Below are 20,962 nucleotides of genomic sequence, written 5' to 3'. Positions count from 1 at the left end.
AACAATTTAGTAACACATATAACACTACAATTCACACAAAAATTGATAATTTAAGCTAGAAATTTGTTGAAGAATTTAAACAATTATAACACATTATTCTCTAATCTCTGGTATATATTTCTTTAATAGCGGTTCGGTTCGGTTTCAACGGTTCCTAAATTTCTAAAACGATAAACCGAACCAAACATAAACGGTTCCTTAAAAAAATAACTTAACTGAACCGTGAAACCGAACTGAATCATATTTTGCGATTTGGTTTGGTTCGATTCCATAATTTCACGGTTTAAACCGAAACCGCTTACCGTTTTAGATATTACTCCTAGATATTATGCTTTTAAAAGGTGAAGTAACTCAAATGCTTTCAAAGTTTTTGTTAGACTTTGACAATTCTGTACTAATACTAAGAATATAAAGTAATTGTATAAAGATTTATACATTATGTATTATTTATATGTATTATTTTAATGATAAATAGTGTAAAAAATCTTTTACATTGTGAGTATGTATATATATATCTCTATTTTCTAAGAGCACATCTTCTGTTACACACTGAACACTGAGTATTACACTGAGCTTATTGTGGGACCGTAGATAAGCGCCATTTTTTCTCATACAAAAACCATTCACATTGCCATCAACGTGCTCCTTCTTTCTTATTTCAATTTTGAAAATCATGTATGTAACTAGGTGTGACCATGGGTTAGGTTGGGACGAGTTAAGGCTTGTCCTTACCTGACCCTAAATATTGGTCGAGTCACTTTTGTGAACCTGGACCTGATCATATACCTAACCCTAAATAGCGAACGAATTAGCTTTTAAACCCGACCCGACCCTAAACTCGATTATATATAATGCATAGTCATTTTAGATAAAGAATTCTCAATATTATTTATTATTATGAATATGTAGTTTTATATATATTCTTAATCATGTATATATTATGAAAAAATAAAAGAATAAATAATATTTTGACCAAAAATGTATCATTATTCTATACACATTTGAGTATAAACACGTACAAACATGATGAGTGAGTGAACATGAGACAGGACAGAGCGGGTGTGTTTAGTCTCTACCCGACCTTAAATATTAACGATGTCTATTTTTTGAATCTGAACTTAATCCTAGATCTGATCAAACCCGACCCTATTCAAATCTGACCATGATCGGGTTGTACTAGATGAGCGGGTAGAGCTAGATACTACTCACTCCTAGTATGAACAATCTTAGAACTAGGAATTCCAACTTTGAATGGATGATTCAAAACTCAACCTGTGGTAGACTATGTTTAGTTCTGGATTATAATCTACTCATATGGAGTATGGTAAAAAGATGGAGCGGGGAAATGAACTCCTATCCTATACTAGCCTCTCATAGAATATATGGAATGGATATTTTTATATGTTTTTTATTTATCTAATTAAGAAAATTGAAAAAAATATGGGTTTTGTACTAGACTCTAGAGTATTTGAGAGAAGAGGATATTTATGTTACATAACTTGTGTTATTGTATGTGCTATTAATTTGTAATTGGTTGAAAAATATATTAAAATTTAAAAATTAATATCTAACTAATTACAGCTGATGGCACATCCAGTAATGTGGACAACAGATGTGCACTCACTTGAGAGGAGCCTAGCCCTAGAGTGAGACTCTATGATAAGGAAAGACAAGTTGAGTAAAAAAAAAAACAAGAAAACATAAAGTGAAATTATATTTATATCGTTATTGATTAGATTAAAATTATACCGATCCAAATTAAAAGTAACTTGTCTCTCTCTTATGAAAAATAATCTAGTATTTCATTCCAAATAAATCGAAATCAAGTTTAGATTTTGTTTAAGTATAGGAAATAGATCTTGAGGTTTTGAAATACTAGATTGTTTCCCAAAAATATATCACCTCAAATTTCAAAATTGTAATTTGTTGAAAAACAATTAATTATTACCCTTTAATTTAAATATTGTTTTTGAACAATCTTACCTCCATTTTAATTTATGAAGGTGACATTATTTACATTTTAGTTATTACAACTGATAGCATATTTCTGTTAGTATGTTTAATGGATTTCTGTTGTAATTAACAGGAACCGTGATTTCGTTTTTTAATGTTTAAAATGATTAATAAGATATTAAAGAAACAGATAAATTATCTCATTCAACCATTAAAATCATGATCTATGTTATATTTAATTATTTTTTATAAAAAATAGTTTTAAAATTGAGCAAAACAATATACATATCATATTTTTACTATCTAAAAGAGGTAAATTATCTTCTAATTTAATGAAATATTTTATTATTAATATAAAAACCATGAAACTCCACTTTCACTCCACAACAATTTGGAAGAACCTTCCTGAATTCTCTTTTTGTCTTTTAGGAAAATATGATCTTGGGATAAATATTTTGTTAATAAACATAATCAATGCATTATAATTCATATAACATATCATTAAAAAGTGAGGGTTTGGAAGGGCCATATATCAAATAAATTTAGAAAAATATCACTACACCAATCACAACCCAAAGAAACTATAAATATTATGTAACATTGAATAACCCTGGATTATTTCTTATTTTTTTACATAACAGTGCCATTGACACATATTACTCGTTTACACTATCTTTTTTTGTTTGGATCTCACGGTTAATGTCACATTACATGTGTCATGAGTTGTAATTAGTCAAAAAATATTTAACAATTAAAATTTTAAATTAATTATATTATTTTATTAATCATAAATTCATAACATATAAAGTGACACATATTACCATATATGCTTTATTTATTTAGTAATGTAAACCTAAATCAATTATATATAAAATACAATCAATTATCACCCAATTATGAAAATTATATATAAATATTAACAATAATATAGTAATATATAAATACAATCAATTGAGTTATATTATTGTTGAGCAAGTGATTCAACAAATATCTTCACATATCTCTCAAATATTAGAGATGATCATAAGGAAGAGTTTTTTTTATAACCTTTTATTAATTATTGAGATATTCTCCTAAGGGTATTATACATATATACTATGAGCTAATGATACCACAACTCATATAGCACCAAGATCATATGTATGATTTTGGCCAAATATTAGGCCTTATTTGATGTTTAGACTTAGTTCAGTTACTTGCCATTAGAATGTCATGCATATATAATACTATTACTCACTCAACCACTCTTAAGAAAACCGACATACAACAATAATTGAGTTACTCAATCCTTACACTATTTTTTGATAAATGGATAGATAAAATGAATTGGAATAGACTAAGGTTCCAATATTAAAAAGTATTTTAGCAAAAAAGTTAATGCAACGGAAATATAATGGATCCTTTTCTCTTCCGTTCTCTCATAATAAGGATCCAAGATATTTTTTTCCGAATAAAATCAGTGAAATAAAAACATGCAAAATATAAAAAAGTAACTCCATTCATTTCATTCTTCCTTTTTTTTGTTTCAATTGCCATCCCTACCTAGAATGAATTTTAAAATCTCACCCTGTAATTATAAAAAAATAATAATATATATTTACTAATCGTGAAAGACGTTTTTATTGTAATTATTTATATTAATTATCCTTAAATAAAAATATTATAGATGATGTACATAAATATTAAGAGAAAAATTTATACATCAACTGTGTAAGAATTTTTTACACTATTATTATATAATCCATCATCTATTTCCAATCATTATTAATTATTAAATAAAATAGACTATGTTTAAATCTTTATACGATGAATATTGATATTACATTATTAAATTTACAATGAATCTGAGAGCAAATGTTACACTAGAAGTATTGTGACTTGGGATAATGCATGTAGTGATGATGTTCTATGTTATTATTTCTTTATTTAATATATTTCTATATCTATATCTATATCTATATTTCTATATCTATACTATTAATCTATACTATTAATAAAGGGAAAACACAAAATAACCACTCATCATGGTGTAATTTGTGTTTTCCTATTTTGCCCTCAATATCTTTTTATTTCTACCAAAAAAACCATATAATATTATTTTCTTATTTTATCCTTATTATCTTCTTATTTTAAAAGTGTATTTAAAAAATTGAATATTAGACCAATTGAATAAATTCAACCGTAAATTTAGCGCAAAAAATTATATTTGAATTTATAAAATACAAACTATACATTACAAACGATAGGAAAGCGGGTTGACAGGCACGACAGTGCATGTCAACACGCTAGTTATATATAAAGGTAAAACATTTTATAACTACCTAATATGGTGTAATTTCTTATTGTCTATTTTACCCTTCTAATTAACTATTATTACAATGTTTTTATACATAATAAAAAATATTAATAGGAGTTAGAGAAAGTTATATACTTAAAAATATTATATTATCAATGTAGTTTTTTAAAAGAATTACAATTCATTTTCATATTTCTTTTATCACAAAAAATATAATACAATTATCTTAAATATTTAATACTATGAAATAATAATGCGGGTCGGCAGGCATGAAGTGCCCGTCGACACGCTAGTTATATATAAAGGGAAAACATGAAATAACTATCATGGTGTAATTTCATTTTCCTATTTTACCCTTAAACTTTTTAATTTCTACAAAAAAACCATATAATTATAAATAAGTATGTAATCACCACAAACCTATTAACCACCTCTCTAACATTATAATAAAACAAAATATTATAATATAAAGTATCTCCAATAAAAAGTACAATATAAAGTATACTAATTGCAAAAAATATTCTAATTCTTCAAAATAAAATTTATAAATTTTCAATTAACATTGTAAAAGTATGAATATGAGCAGGCGCGAAGTGCCTATCACTACTAGTTATATATAAAGCCAAAATATATATACTCTATACTATATATAAAGGGAAAACATGAAATAACTACCATGGTGTACTTTCATTTTCCTATTTTACCCTTAAACTTTTTAATTTCTACGAAAAAACCATAAAATTATAAATAAGTATGTAATCACCACAAACCTATTAACCACCTCTCTAACAGTATAATAAAACAAAATATTATAATATAAAGTATCTCCGATAAAAAGTACTCCTGTGACTATGGGTTCTATAAAAGAGTTTGGGCTTCAACGTCCTTTGAAATTGAGATGTTTCGTGTGGATACTGTCCTTAGACGGAGTACCGACTTGGTTAAATCTGGCTAGGTGTGGTGTCCTTGGAGATGAAGTTCTAACAGTCTGTGTCTTTTGTGGTCTGTTGGAAGAATTTGTTGATCATGTGTTCTTCTCTTGCCCCTTCTCTTATGGTGTTTGGCAAACAATCTACTCTTGGTTCGGGCTTCGTTTAGTTTTCCCCCTTGGCGTTAGGACTAATTTCCTATCTCATTGGTACTCTTTGTGGTTGGGAAATAACTATCATCAATAGTGGATGTTTATCTGGTTTGTCACTCTATGGTCTCTCTGGTTGGCTAGAAATAAGGTTATCTTTGAACATTCTTCTTGTCATCTTGATGGGGTAATTTTTGCTATTCAGCTTCATTCTTGAAACCTTCTTTCTGCTCGTTTCTCTCATTTTCCTTTCTCCTTGATGGATTTGGTTTGGAGTCCTTCAAGCTCTCTGAGTTGGTCTGTGTAATATTGTTGGGGATTTGAAGATCATTTGTTCTCCTACTACTTTTATTATTCTGATTCAATATAATTGCTCATAAAAATACAATAACCTAACTTACTTTATATAAAACTAACCAAATAACTAAGTAACTAACAACTAAAAAAGTAATTAAGTCTAATCCAATGGTTAACATTTATTTACCTGATTATATGAAATCAATGGTCTATATTTTGATACACATTATATAAAACAAAAAATTCAAGCTGTTTAAATTAAATACACAAAGTAACAAAGATATTAGAAACGAGTGCCAAATGCGTGCACATGTGGTGATGCAAGAGACGAGTGATGAAGTGCCATAGAAGGGTGTACATGTAATAGATGTAATAAGTTTGTTTTAAGATATAAAAATCATCAAAGTTTGTTTTATTTTATCAACAACTTTTCCTTATACACAAGGGTAGGAATGACAACAGGGCGGATCAGGACTGAGGTTGCACTTAACCAAACTTGAACCCGAAATGTAGAATTCGAACTCGAACCCAAACTCAAACTCAACGGGGTTAAAAATAATAATATCATACCCGAATCCAACAGAAAATCCGAAATTGTCATATATATATACACGTTTATATCTCACGTTGGGAGTAGCATTATCCCACTACATGCTCTCCAATTCTCCATCATTAAAACAATGAGATTTCTTGCCACTACATGCTCTCCATTATTAAAACACACCAAGAAACATTTTATTTATATATAATTGTGTAATTTTAAATATGTCATTTGGGTTTGGGGCGGGTTCGAGGTATGTATTACCTATACCAAACACGAACCCGAAAATTATATTCGGGTAAAACCCGAACCCAATCGCAACGGGTTTTCCCCGTTAAATTCGGGTTCAGTTTGGATGGTTATCCACGAGTTTAGTTTTCATTGTCATCTCTATACAAGGGTCAAATCTCTTACATGCTATATGTTTTATTTGTAATATGATAGAATTTTGAGTTTAAAATATATGCAATATTAGTGTAAAATTGTTTACACTATCAATATATTATCCACCATTAATTTATAATATTTACTAATAGTATAAAAACACTTACACTTTTAAATATGGTACATTCTCATATCTCAATTTTTTAGAGGTCTACTTATTAGTTTTAGTTTATATCTTTACTAGATTCATAATATTCATATTTACATATAACTATATTAATATATCAGGTTAACCCAATTTTATTATAAGCATGAAATATTTTATAGTCTCACACAAAGGAAAAATGAGACCTCTTATTAATTATATGAATAAATACTGATTTTGGTTTCTCATGTTTTTCGTGGGTATCAAATTAGTCCCTAAATAATTTTAATTGTCAATTTAGTCTCCAACAATTTAGACCTTAGGTTATATTAGTCATTCCGTCAATTCTCCTCCATTAAGTCTAACTGAGTCTCAGTGTCATGTTAAGTGGAGACGTGACCTCTATTAGACATTTCTACATGGACTTTATGACACGTCATTGAAATTATGTCTTTGATTTTGTCTTTAAATTGTGTAAACAAAACGGTGATGTTTTGTTTTAAAAAAAATTTTAACTCAAAACAACTTCGTTTTGAGTTTTTTTTTAATTTCTTCTATTCATCTTCTCCACCACATCTTCTCCATAATCCATCTAGTGCTTCAAGAGATGTTACTGCTTGCAAACATAAGTCAAATCTTCAATATATGCCTAGAAACTTAACATTCCCTAAATCAAGAGAAGGTGTGAGGAATGCATTGATGGCTCAAAACTCAACATTCCCTCTATCAAAACAACTTCATTTTGATGATGTATCATAAAGTTCATGTAGGATTGTTCAATAGAAGCCACATCAACCCTTAACATGACACATAGTCAACTCTATTAGACTTAATGAAAGAGAATTGACGGAAGGACTAACGTGATCTAATATCCAAATTGTTGGGGACTAAACTAACAATTAATTTTTTTTAGGAACTAACTTAATAACCATACAAAATATGATGGACCAAAATAAGTATTTACTCTTATTATAAAAATGTATGAACCAAATACATTATAATAACGAGATTTTAAAGCATGAGAGTAAAAAAATGAGTACATTTATAAAATGATTTCATTTTTTAACTAATTACACTAACATTTAAACCAATATTATTAAATACAAACGAGTCAATGTTAAGGTTAGAACACTAAGTAAATGAGTCATTGGTTGGACCGATTGACTCAATTTACATTAGAAATTCTAAAAAAAATCATAGCTAACATTATTTAATAACTTTACAATTCAAATTTAAAAACATTATCATGCATAATTAAATAATCAAAAAAGAAGATTTCACTACAAGGAAATATATATACTATTAATAAAGGGAAAACACAAAATAATCACTCATTATGGTGTAATTTGTGTTTTCCTATTTTGCCCTCAATATCTTTTTATTTCTACCAAAAAATCATATAATATTATTTTCTTATTTTATCCTTATTATCTTCTTATTTTAAAAGTGTATTTAAAAAATTGAATATTAGACCAATTGAATAAATTCAACCGTAAATTTAGCGCAAAAAATTATATTTGAATTTATAAAATACAAACTATACATTACAAACGATAGGAAAGCGGGTTGACAGGCACGACAGTGCATGTCAACACGCTAGTTATATATAAAGGTAAAACATTTTATAACTACCTAATATGGTGTAATTTCTTATTGTCTATTTTACCCTTCTAATTAACTATTATTACAATGTTTTTATACATAATAAAAAATATTAATAGGAGTTAGAGAAAGTTATATACTTAAAAATATTATATTATCAATGTAGTTTTTTAAAAGAATTACAATTCATTTTCATATTTCTTTTATCACAAAAAATATAATACAATTATCTTAAATATTTAATACTATGAAATAATAATGCGGGTCGGCAGGCATGAAGTGCCCGTCGACACGCTAGTTATATATAAAGGGAAAACATGAAATAACTATCATGGTGTAATTTCATTTTCCTATTTTACCCTTAAACTTTTTAATTTCTACAAAAAAACCATATAATTATAAATAAGTATGTAATCACCACAAACCTATTAACCACTTCTCTAACATTATAATAAAACAAAATATTATAATATAAAGTATCTCCAATAAAAAGTACAATATAAAGTATACTAATTGCAAAAAATATTCTAATTCTTCAAAATAAAATTTATAAATTTTCAATTAACATTGTAAAAGTATGAATATGAGCAGGCGCGAAGTGCCTATCACTACTAGTTATATATAAAGCCAAAATATATATACTCTATACTATATATAAAGGGAAAACATGAAATAACTACCATGGTGTAATTTCATTTTCCTATTTTACCCTTAAACTTTTTAATTTCTACGAAAAAACCATATAATTATAAATAAGTATGTAATCACCACAAACCTATTAACCACCTCTCTAACAGTATAATAAAACAAAATATTATAATATAAAGTATCTCCGATAAAAAGTACAATATAAAGTATACTCAATGCAAAAAATATTCTAATTCTTCAAAATAAAATATATAAATTTTGAATTAATATTGTAAAAGTATGAATATGAGCAGGCACGAAGTGCCTATCATCACTAGTTATATATAAAGTTAAAACTGTAATTACTTGTTATAACATAATTTTTTAATATTTTAAATTTACTCTTTTGTAACTTCTTCACTAAAAACCATTATAAACTTTCAAAATATTACTTTAATTATTTTTCACAATAAATCATTATTTTTTCACACATTTTCTTATTTCTATCTTTTATTATTTAATTCTACATTGATTAATATTTTTACATTGTTGGTATTTATTGATTTTCTATATACCACTTTTTATATTAAATTATTTTTCTTTAAAATGTAACATAAAAATGAAATATATCAGAAAAATAAAAATTGAAGTCAATAAGTTAATATTAATTATTATTTGTGATAGATGATAAAAAATAACATAAATTTATTAATGGAGATGATTTTATTGACTTTTTATAGAAAATGGAAAAATAATCTCACTGAAGATCTTCAGTACTATGAATGACCCATTTCCTTAATAAATGCGTTTTCCACTTATAATCCTCACTCTCTTCTCTTCATATCCCTCTACCATCACTACCCCTCAGTTTCCGCAAAACCTCTATTTCCCTTCACACTCTTTTCAAATGTGGCCACCGTGGTTAACTTCACCGAACCACTCCGGAACCACCCCACCACCGTCTCCATCGCCATCACGTTCTCGTTCCCGCTCCTCCAACTTCTCATGTTCTTCCTTCAAAGATATTCAGAGCCTTATCACCGAAAAACCTGAACCCGAACCAAGTTCCCCCAACTCCCCTTCCCTCTTCCGCCGCATGCGTACTTCCACTTCCGTCCTCCGCGCTTGGGCCTCACGCCCCTCCCTACTCTCTTCTGATTCCGTCAAATTACCTCCTGGTCTTGACCAAGGTGTCGTCGTGTACTACACCAGCCTCCGTGTAGTTCGCCGCACATTCGACGACTGCCGCACCGTCCGAACAATTCTCCGCGGCTTCCGCGTCACCGTCGACGAGCGCGACGTATCGATTGACGACCGGTTCCGTGACGAGCTCGACGGGATCCTCGGCCGCCGGAACGTGAAACTTCCTACAGTGTTCATCGGCGGCGCGTACATTGGAGGAGTCGACGACGTTCGACGGCTTTACGATAACGGAGAACTGGAGCGGTTGATCGAACGGTTGCCGATGACGAATCAGAACGGTTGCGATTGCTGTGGAGGGTTCAGATTCGTTGTGTGCGATGAGTGTAATGGAAGTCACAAAGTGTTTAACGAAAAGAGTGGATTCATGATATGTTCCTCTTGCAACGCCAACGGTTTGATCAGGTGCCCTAAATGTTTCTTCATGCTCCCGCGACACACCAGATAGTTACCCTCTTTCACTTAGTTACTTACAGCTCACAAGTCAATGAACCAATAATTTCTCATAATTAAATCATTTTGGTAACAACTCTAAGTTATTATAGGTTATAAACTATGAGTATAATATCTTCTATTTATATTTTAATAGTTTACAGAATCTCCCATATTAAATGAATTAGGCTCATCTTATTATAATATTGGTCTTATGAGGAGCCAGCATTGATTTGTGATTATGGTGGATCTTGAACATTAATGATATTCACATGGAGAATACATGTAAGCATAATGAACCTTATGGTATTTGTTGGAGGTTCAATGAAATGGGAACAAATATATAAATTATGTCTGTTAGGTGAAGCCAACTTTGCTTATTCTGAACAAATACTGTTCCCACCATCTTCGATTGTGAAATGTTGATTGGGATTTTTGTTTTTGCTGAGTACAAAATAATGGTTGGAGGCTGGGGCAGACCTTATATAAAGTCTTTGAAGGTGGGAGACATGTATGTTGGACATTGTTTAGGGTCTGGCCCATTTCTCTACCCCATTTTCACAAGGCACGGTTCTTTTATTTATAGCACAAATTTCTAATTGATTCTCATGTCGTTTAAGTTTAGTTTGTATATGATCCTGTTGGAATTTTGAAAAATTAATATTGACATATCATCATTGTCTCACAACACAACAGTAATAGATATTGGACAAAGTTTACGGAGCTTAATAAGGAGTGTAAAACTTCAGACCTTATGCAAGGTTTTTCTGGATCCATCTTTGCATGTTACATCAGAATGAAAACTTTTGGAAAGGAAAGGTATATTGGCTCCTCGGGTGTATTGGAGAAAATATGATAAAATCCACGGCATTTTCTTTTATTTATTGTTTTGAATTCGATCTAATATGGTAAACCTAGAATTGAAAAGAATTTGGATGAAATTTTTGCCCTACTTTGTCTTTCGGATCTGAAATCTAAACGTGTTTTGCTTTAATTCATCGTGCTTAGGCTAGTATGTAAACAAAAAAAAGGTGGTCGTGTTACTTGGGAATGACAATATAAACAAAGGCTAATGCTATTGAAGTTGTTATTCGTCAACATATATCAGGAGCGGATCAATGCAGTAATAAAGAAAATGTTTGGTCGCTTTGTGGGACTAGCTAGGAGAACGCATGGGTTATTTCTCAGTCTCTATTGCTTATTGGCTTCTCAATGGGTTCCAGTTTTGTGTCCCTGACGATTCATGGGATCCGATTTGGCCGTTTGAAGGGCCTAAGCGGGTTCGGTTTTTATATGAGAATTGTCTCATTCTCTTCTTATGCCTGAATGGAGACAATTCGTCACGTTTTGAGGGTTTGTCCTCTACCTAGCTAGCCAGCTTTGGAGTTTGGACTCATCTTGTTGGGTCTTCGAAAACAAGTCTTCTCTTTGATGGGGATTTGCTGATCTAACTAGTTCCAGAGGTTTTACACTTTAAATAGAGTTGAGCTTCATGTTCTCTGTGTTGTTGTCAAGTCATAAGTGCCTTTGTGGTTAAGCTGTTTGAAACTCATCTCTTCTTCTCCAACAGTTGTGGAAACTCATCCCATCTTCTTTGTCAAACTCTATCCTACATCATCTTCCATATAGGATGATGTAAATAAAAAAAGATTCATTATATAATTTGTCATCAATCGTGTGAGGATCAAGGCTATGTCAGCTCACATTGTAGGAAAATGTGAAAAAAGTTAACTCCATCAAAATTTAGTATTAAGTTAGCCATTTGATATAGGATTAACTTCAGGTTCAAAGGTTGAGTTTATGTTCAACAATTAGTGTGATTCACATTTAGGGCCTGCTGATGCTCACCAAGGTGCTGTCTATTTCAGAGAAGTATATTTTTTTGTTGGCACTACTATGAATATTACTTCACATTGTAGGTGAAGAACTAATCTTTTTCGGTTTTCGTAGTTACTCCTTCTAACAAATGTCACTCCCAAAAATCAAATTTTTAATTTTTTTTATTATCTTGAAGATCTAGCATACTTTCCATACATTAGTCTTGTTGTTACATACAAATATATTTTCAAAAGTTAAAAATATCTAACTATATCTCCATGATTAAAAAATGCCCAAATGTATGATAATTAACAATAAATATTAAAATAAGAACTAGAAAAACTTGTATGTAGATGTATCTAACACATTATATTTTGAGGCAAATATATTTTATGTTTTTATGCTATCATTTAAAATTAAATTTAATTATATTTAAAATATTATTGTATTGTCAAGATCTTGTTGATTATCTCTATATGATTTTATCTCTATATAAATCTTTTTCGATAAGTACGTTTTAGGCATCTAACACGTGTATGACGCTAATACTTTTCATTTTTGGATTGCCATAGGTGATTCTCTTTTCGATTTGACTTAATTTCTATCATATTTTATTGTTTAAAAAATATAATAAACTCAATAGGTTAGGGATGAATGAAAAGAGAAAGCATCATTAGTGTCCAAGTGGAAGTGACTTTAGCACAAAATAATAATTAAGTATTTTAGTATTTTTCTAATCAATCATAAATGTAACACACACCTTCGTCGCCGTCACACTCAAATCGAACTCTCTCTATTCAAATGGCAAACACAGTTGAAGAAAAAGAAGAATCAATTCAATCCCAATTTCCTCCAAACCCTAACAATGACACTCCATACTCCACCAATCACGAAGAATCCGAAGAAGAAGACGAAGATGAAGAAGAAGAAGAAGAAGATGAAGATGAATTCCAACCCCTGAATCCTCCAATACCCCAATCCCGAGAGTCCAAGCTTCGCGAGCAAAGATTAAAGGTGAAAGCCTTGTCCCAACGGTTATCATCGGAACCGGTTCCGATTCGAGTCCATGACGTCATCATCAAAGGCAACACTAAAACCAAGGATTGGGTAATAGAAGCGGAGTTGAAGGTATTAGAGACTGCCACCACAATGTTGGAGCTTATGAAAGCTTCTGAAATCGCCATGGCAAGGCTTCAGAGTCTCGAGATTTTCGATTCTTGTAAGGTTAAGCTCGAGGCTGGACCACCGGAGTTGCCTCACACTGCCAATGTCGTTGTCCATGTTGTGGAGACCGATAGTAAAGTTTCCGGTGAAGCAGGCGCTTATATGAAACCATCGGTAGATTCCTTGTTCTTCTCTTGTTTCAGTTTTGGATAGCATTTCAGATAGTAGCTTTATGATTTTTTACCATTTTCCACGCTTTTGCATACAATAGATAATTCACTGAAAACGAGAGATATTAGACATAGAGTGAAAGCTCCAAAAGACATTAGATTATTTTTTTTAAAGAAATTATGAGTGGCTAATTGGAAGGGGATTGGCATTTGAGAGGTATGATAACAACACCTAGACTATGATATGATCCGACGCATGAACAAAATGACATGAATGCAATTATTATTGTTGCTATTATATTAGAAAGAAAACCAACTTGGTCTCTTTAAAAAAATGACATGGTAACAATTTGGTCCCTGAAAAATAAAGTAACAATTTGGTCTTGAAAATCTTACATGTCAGTCAAATTAGTCCTTTGTAGGATAAAATTTAGGGAAAATTTAGTCTCTACAATAGACCAATTTCAAATGCATTTGAGATTTTTAGACCAAATTCAGATTTTTCATTTTTCGAAGACGGACCAAAGGTGTCTCCATTTGTTTTTTTCTGGACCCACCTTGATCCTGGGATGGGGGAGCCACTCTTTAGTGGCTGACCCTAATTTCTTTGTAACAAAAAAAATACATTTGAAACTTTTTCAGTTAGGATATGATACATATATCACAGTTCTTTTCTTCTTAGGTATGTGGCATGAACAAGTGAAACTATTGTAATTATGTGATGCTTGTGTAGGTTAGTTCTTGGACTACTGAAGGTTCTCTCAAGTATAAGAACTTGTTAGGTTATGCTGATATATGGGATGCTTCTTTGGCGTATGGTGCCAACCAAGCAACAGAGATGAGCGTAGGAGTGTATGCCCCTAGGCTTAAAGGGTTGTTAACTCCTCTAGTGGCACGTATATTCATGCTTTCCCAAGATTGGCAAGAGTTTTCTTCTTACAAACGGCAGTTGCTGGGTGCATCTCTTGGCTTGATCTCAACAAAGCACCATGATTTAGTATACACTCTTGGATGGCATATATTAACAGATCCGTCACAAATATCATCCAGGTCTATAAGGAGGCAGCTTGGTCATGGTTTACTGTCATCTTTGAAGTATACATTTAAAATTGACACGAGAAACTCACCTATCAGGCCAACAAAAGGGTATGCTTTTCTTTCTACCACTCATTTCGGTGGCCTTGCACCGGATCATCAGAGCTTGCGGTTTCTGCGTCAGGTGTGATTACACCCTTGTATAGATCCTCAATTTATCTGCGCTGCACTGTAATTTTCTGTCATGAACAAATATAATACCCTTTTTGTGAATGACATTGTTTCAAGAATTATTGAAATAATCTTGGGTGTAGCTAGAATTTGCAAATTGACCCTGATCAAAATTTTTAAAATGAACTGATGGAATTAATAAGCAGAAAATTGGGGTTATAACTTTAGATTTCTGGGTACGTAAAGAGTCGATCTCCTTGTATAGAGATCAAAATTTCAGAATCTATTCCAACAGAACTGAATCTGTTTTACCATTTCTCTTTTGCTATCTATGTTGATATCATTCTGTTTGGATTTTGTTGGCTTTAGAGATAGAGAGGTACTTATTGCTCCGCCCAAGGATGATGTTCATTTGTTGATTGGTATATTTGGTTGTTTTCACGATCTAAAAATGAAAATCTTGACTCTAGAACGTGATTTGTTACTTCTCTAATTCTCCTTAACGGGTTCTGATTTGTATATGTAGCCAGTAACCCTAGTGACAGTTAGCTGTTAGGATTCCAGTTTGGTGTGAATGGCTTTCACAGATATGATGTTAAGATCTTTAGTCTTTTTACTGTTTTAAAAAAGAAGACATCCAAACATGATAAAATGCATAAAGTAAGTTTTTTACTAAAACGACACATTTTCATCAGAATAAGCTCGTCCAAATGAGCTCTAAGACCTAAGGGTGAGCCGCATTGCAACCGTAAGGTTGCCTCTTTGTGACCAAGAGGTCACAAGTTCAAATCATGGAAATAGTCTCTCCACATGCAGGGGTAAGGTTGTGCACACGTCTACCCCCAGGCGCCACGAGATGGGAGCCTCGTGCACTAGACCTGCCTTTAATCCTAATTTATTTTTTCTTTGCTGTTTTTTAAGTATATTTTTCTTTAGTAACTCTGTTAACTCTTCTAAGTTCTAATGCAGGAGTTTGATGTTCGCTTTGCTGTACCCTTTGAGTTTTATAATACAGTGCTGAACCTTGGCATATCTGCTGGTGCTGTTTTTCCATGGGGGCGTGGGTTCTTAAATAAGCCATCACCCCTTCCAGAAAGGTTTTATTTGGGTGGTGATTTTTCTCCAGTTTGCACTCTAGGAGGACCAGCAACATTATGGGGATTTAAAACTAGGGGATTGGGACATACTGAACCAAGAAGGCAAAGTAGAGATGGAGCTAATGATGAAAATGGTGGTTCCTGTGGAAGAGACTTTATTGGTGGAGATCTTGCTGTTACAGCTTTTGCAGACCTTTCTTTTGATCTTCCAATTAAGTGGTTGAGAGAACATGGAATCCATGGGCATGTATTTGCTGGTGTTGGCAATACTGCTAAATTAACTGAGAATGAATACAAATATTTCTCCCCGGGGAAGTTTGTAGAGTCCTTTCGAACATCAGTGGGATGTGGAATTGTTATTCCTACGAGACTTTTCCGCCTAGAGGTCAGCTTTTGTTTTAATTTATTTTTGTTAAAATAAGCAAGGCATACTAACCTAACTCTTGGGAGTTCGGGGAAGATTGTAGTGAACTGTCAGTGATGAAGGCAGAATCTACAGGACTAATCTTATTTGTTTTACTTTTACTTGCATGTGACAAGCATGTAGGAAAAGAATGAAAAATATAGAACCTTCTTGTTTATATAGTTTTCCTTTTTCTTACCTAACTTTTTTAGTTCTGAACTGAGCACTTGATTGATATTTTCAACATGAAAATCTGATCCAATGTCTGGATTTGTTGTGAAGCTACCTGATATACAAATTTTTCTCTGAATTTAGTCAATATAATTTATGGAAACAACCTGTTGAATGGATTCATAGCCATTGTTCTCAGAAAAATATTAATCTCTTTTCTATTGTGCCCTTCCTTTAACCACCTGGAATTATTTTTTCTTGTTTTGTTTCAAAACTTTTTATGTTTGTTTCACCAACTTCTTTCTTGTTTCAGGGTAACTACTACTCCGTGCTCAAGAAGGATGAGCATGATCATGGAAAGAGTGGATTTAGGTTCAGCTTCTCAGGTCCTTCGTAGAGGCCAAGATCTTTGTTGAGTTTCTTTTTCTTTTCACGCAGTTCTTTAGTATCAAATATTTTTGCTGTCTGTCACTGCATAAAAGTACGGTAGTTTCAAATTCTTCACCTTTTAAATCCAGTCAAAATGAAGAGAAGGCACAGTTTAATGATGCATTGTGAAAGATTTACAGTGACCAGGTTTTGTATTTGCAGCAACCCTTTGGGGGATTATAATATATCAGTCGGGCTCATTGCACGGCAATGAACTTTTAAACTCTTGCGCTCGTACTGCTACTTTAGATGGCCTTGATTGGCACTGAGAATTCACTATCTTGACCCCCAGCTTAGATTGCAAACATCTATCCTCTCCTCTTGATGTTTGTTGAGAACTTGAAATCATCCCTGTGGAGATATCTTTGTATTTGTTTTACATGATTTTATTTTTGCTGAACAGCAAAATATACAGAAATAAGAGATTTTCTTGTCAAAATGACAAATGTTAAAAAACCTCGTTGTGTTTAAGTTGTTTAAAGTATGTTATCATTCTTACGTTGTTTAACTATGTTGATGTAGGAAGTTGTATAAATTTCAGTCCCTTTTATCGTGTTAAGTTCAATATCTGCATGCACAAGCATCTATATGTTGTGAAAAAACTGGTATGAAGAATGAACAGCATATAGTAATGTTAAGTAAACACCAGGGCTAGTGTACTTAGTTAAGGCAGATATTAATCTTGTTAATTACAGCAAAATCGATCCCCATAACACCATATTTTTTGGTACTATGAAGGGTAGGTACTCTTCACTTTTTTTAGTAAAAAATTAATCATTTTCAGGGTTCATAACTGCTCATTTCAACAAGTGTTACTCATAGGAATCGAATTCTCGACTACGTGATCCACCCATATCACCATATGGTATCAATGAGATGATTACTTTCTTTTAAATTTATAGCACAAAATTTTAAATATATTTGTGTGAATAAACTTTAAGAGATTAAATAAATATAAATTGTAATTTAAAGACCCATTAAATCTCAGTCAAAGAATGGATCTGAAAATATAATAATTTACTGAAATGACATTAGTTTCTCAAATTATCTAAATAAAATGATATAGTTATATAAATGAGTAAAATAAATTATCCATTATTCCAATGAAAAATAACAAATTTTCTTGCAGAGCTATTCGGCTAATTGACCTAAAGGGAAAATGCATATAAAAATTGAAAATAATTACTAGCCTAACTAGTAATGTATGGAATCAAATATTGTCGACCACTCTCTGCAAGAATAGAGTATCCTCTTTGAGTAAGGTGCACTGCATCCCAGAAAAGGTACTTAGATGGATCCATGCAAATTGGGTCAAACACATTGCACACAGGACCCATTTCCAATAGCCCTGTCCCACAGCATCCTTCAAGTGTTTGCACAAAACCTTCAAATATTTATGGCCCAACAAAATTAAGAGATACATTTGCATAAAGAATATCCTGTTTTATGTCTAAATTTGAAAAGAAGAATGCTAAGGATATTGATTAAAGAACCAAATTAATCCAAGAGACACATTTGCATGATAGAGTCTGCATCATTACCCGCCATTTATGTTTAATTATGATTGTCTCTTAAATAATAATAGAGTTTTAAAATCTATGTATTGTCTGTATAAAGTTTTTTACACTGTTGGGATATTTGATTTGTATTGCTTTTGTTTGAAAGTCAATCATTAACTAAAAATGAATGATGGATAATTTGCTAACAATGTAAAAAACATTTATACTGTCGGTATATATATATATTAAATCTATAATAATAATAATATAAATGAATGGTACATGATGATTTAGTAAAAGTGAATTGTTACCATATTTGGCTGGATATTGAACCATATCCATGATGGGTGTGTAGATATCGAAATAGGCAACTTTAACATCAGTGAGCATGGATTGCAATAAATGAATATGAGATTGAAGCTTATAATTGTAGGCTTCAGAATCCGTGTTCTGTTGAACATTACAGTGACGATGGAGCCAGTGAAAACTTGGTAAGATGCTGCTTATTGTCATTTGTATTGGTAAACACCCAATAGGAGGAACACCTGCCACTACAATGCGACCAGCTCCTGCTCCATACAGTCTCTGCACATTAACCACCAATCAAACCATGTGTCATGTTAATTTCTTGTTCAAAATTTACATGTGATCAAGGTTGAATAGTTTCATTTTATTGTTAAATATTCACATGAGAGAATAACAAGAACAAAAGTATATTAGTATTAGTGTGGTGGATGAGAATTGAACCTTCAACCTCTTTGTTACTCTCTAAATACTTCATCATTATCAGTTGACCACCTTATGACTCCCAAAGAAAAGTTGACTTGAATAAGACAAAACATATCGTCGCTAAAACAAAAGCAAACTCATATCTAGTGAGGTATGAGATGTATCTACAACTTTCTTTTACACTCATCCACATGGATCTCATGCTCAACAAACTATTAACATGTTATTAATATAGGATTACAATCTAATTAAAATTTAGTTTCTTGAAGTTAAATGCTAAAAGGGTGTTAGAATATAAAAAAAAATAGTTGAAAATATAAATGCTGCAAATTTCAATAACAACAAATTTCTATGTAACCAATGTTGTTAAGATTATGATTAGCATTATAATCATGCTATGTAGAAAGTATGAAGTATGAATAAGATATATAAAACAAACCTGAATGAAAGACTGAAGATTTTGGAGCAAAAAATCTTGGTAAACTGAAATAGAACCATATCGAATCATATTGGCAGGTAACAAATATGCATTATATAACATATCATTAGTTCCAATGCTGACCACAAACAAAGCATTCTCAATGATATTATTAGCTTTTTCAACTCCAACAACTCTCCTTATCCTTTGCAAACTCTCTTCAAACAACTCAAACTGTGTAGACAAATCCATAACTCTAGCCAATGCCACTGTACTCATATCAATTCCTGAACCACCAGACCCAAAACTAACCCCAGTGAGTAAATCTTGGTCTGTCAAATGTGGGTCGAGGTAAGCAGGTAAAAGATCCTTAATGCCTAGAATGTTTGCAAGATAATCAATTGCTATCTTTCCATTAGAGAATCTTCCTGTTGGAAAGTGACTTGGAAAGTCACGACCATAGGGTAAGTGGTCTCCACGAAATAGTGTTCTGAAGCGGTTGTTGTTGCCGGAATCAATGGTGGAGTCACCGAATGCAAAGATGGCGGATACGTTGGAAGAGGAAGATGTTGAGATTGGGAAAGAGAGAAAGAAGAAAATAGTGAGAAGGGTGAATGAGTTTGGTTTCATGGTTATGGAAGCCATGGATATATATGGTGTAGTAGCTAGGGTTGTGAAATATGTATACTATACTTGTTCATTAGCATATTTATATAGTTTGGGAGTAATGTGAAAATTCAAAAAAGTTATAGATAAATATAAACTATTTGATAAGACATATAAAAAAAACTATTGATAAGTGATTAGGTTTATCATGAACTAGTTTATTTGAGAGCATAAAATCCATCTCTTATATTTTTAACAAAAAAAGAGTGAAAGCTGAGTTATTTTGATTTCAAATTTATATGCTATATAGTTTTACTCTATCTCTCTTAGCTTGTAATAAGTTTGGATAAGTTTTTTTAGTTCTATATGATTTAGTTAACACTTTCTATTTTAATTGATTATTTTAAAGAAGTACTGAAAATGATGTTTTGATCAATTCTGTTAATAATTATGTAGGGATGATTTAGTTAGAGTTTTGTTCCATCTTTGTCAAAACTTTGAGTTAGAGATATATTTTTTAATATCTACATTTGTATGTATATGTTTCAGAAGCCTTAATACATAGACATTCAATTAATTAGTAGGCAAGGAAGTATATAAATGCTGATAGTAGATTATCGGACAACATATATCTAATAATAAGTCCATTATCTGACAATAATGGTAGGTTATTAAATGCTGATAGTAGACTATATGG

At 31.5% G+C, this 20,962-nt stretch overlaps 3 protein-coding genes across 4 annotated transcripts; 2 read left to right on the top strand and 1 right to left on the bottom strand.

Moving 5' to 3' along the window:
• Positions 9,723–10,854, top strand: LOC109340494 (uncharacterized protein At5g39865-like). The gene has a single exon (XM_019578202.1). It carries the CDS (start codon positions 9,726–9,728, stop codon positions 10,569–10,571), a length of 846 nt encoding a protein of 281 aa, XP_019433747.1. The 5' UTR covers positions 9,723–9,725; the 3' UTR covers positions 10,572–10,854.
• On the top strand, positions 13,063–17,544 carry LOC109340481 (sorting and assembly machinery component 50 homolog). 2 transcript variants are annotated; one of them, XM_019578195.1, is made up of 5 exons: positions 13,063–13,711; positions 14,441–14,926; positions 15,883–16,395; positions 16,898–17,015; positions 17,245–17,544. In XM_019578195.1, exons 1-4 carry the CDS (start codon positions 13,175–13,177, stop codon positions 16,979–16,981), a joined length of 1,620 nt encoding a protein of 539 aa, XP_019433740.1. In that variant the 5' UTR covers positions 13,063–13,174; the 3' UTR covers positions 16,982–17,015; positions 17,245–17,544. The 2 variants fall into 2 exon arrangements, with proteins under 2 accessions (XP_019433740.1, XP_019433736.1); XM_019578191.1 differs by lacking the exon at positions 17,245–17,544 and having other exon boundaries at positions 16,898–17,132.
• LOC109329280 (GDSL esterase/lipase At2g40250-like) lies at positions 18,204–20,304 on the bottom strand. The gene is made up of 3 exons (XM_019562960.1): positions 19,681–20,304; positions 18,824–19,097; positions 18,204–18,397 (listed from the first exon to the last, which is right to left on the bottom strand). The coding sequence occupies exons 1-3, from the start codon at positions 20,302–20,304 to the stop codon at positions 18,204–18,206; spliced, it is 1,092 nt and encodes a 363-aa protein (XP_019418505.1).

Source organism: Lupinus angustifolius, chromosome LG02 (assembly GCF_001865875.1).
Source record: "Lupinus angustifolius cultivar Tanjil chromosome LG02, LupAngTanjil_v1.0, whole genome shotgun sequence".
Classification (NCBI taxonomy): Eukaryota; Viridiplantae; Streptophyta; class Magnoliopsida; order Fabales; family Fabaceae; genus Lupinus; species Lupinus angustifolius.
Note: the sequence above shows the minus strand (reverse complement) of the source record. Positions and strands in the feature narration are given on the sequence as shown.

What these genes read in the sequence shown, in the direction of transcription:
- LOC109340481 (XM_019578195.1), top strand. Translation starts at nt 13,175, where the DNA reads ATGGCAAACACAGTTGAAGAAAAAGAAGAATCAATTCAATCCCAATTT. An exon ending in GCGCTTATATGAAACCATCG is followed by an intron (nt 13,712 to 14,440) that starts GTAGATTCCTTG and finishes ATGCTTGTGTAG; the next exon opens with GTTAGTTCTTGGACTACTGA. An exon ending in CGAGACTTTTCCGCCTAGAG is followed by an intron (nt 16,396 to 16,897) that starts GTCAGCTTTTGT and finishes TTCTTGTTTCAG; the next exon opens with GGTAACTACTACTCCGTGCT.
- LOC109340494 (XM_019578202.1), top strand. Translation starts at nt 9,726, where the DNA reads ATGCGTTTTCCACTTATAATCCTCACTCTCTTCTCTTCATATCCCTCT.
- LOC109329280 (XM_019562960.1), bottom strand. Translation starts at nt 20,304, where the DNA reads ATGGCTTCCATAACCATGAAACCAAACTCATTCACCCTTCTCACTATT. An exon ending in ATCTTCAGTCTTTCATTCAG is followed by an intron (nt 19,098 to 19,680) that starts GTTTGTTTTATA and finishes GTTAATGTGCAG; the next exon opens with AGACTGTATGGAGCAGGAGC. An exon ending in TCAATATCCAGCCAAATATG is followed by an intron (nt 18,398 to 18,823) that starts GTAACAATTCAC and finishes AAATATTTGAAG; the next exon opens with GTTTTGTGCAAACACTTGAA.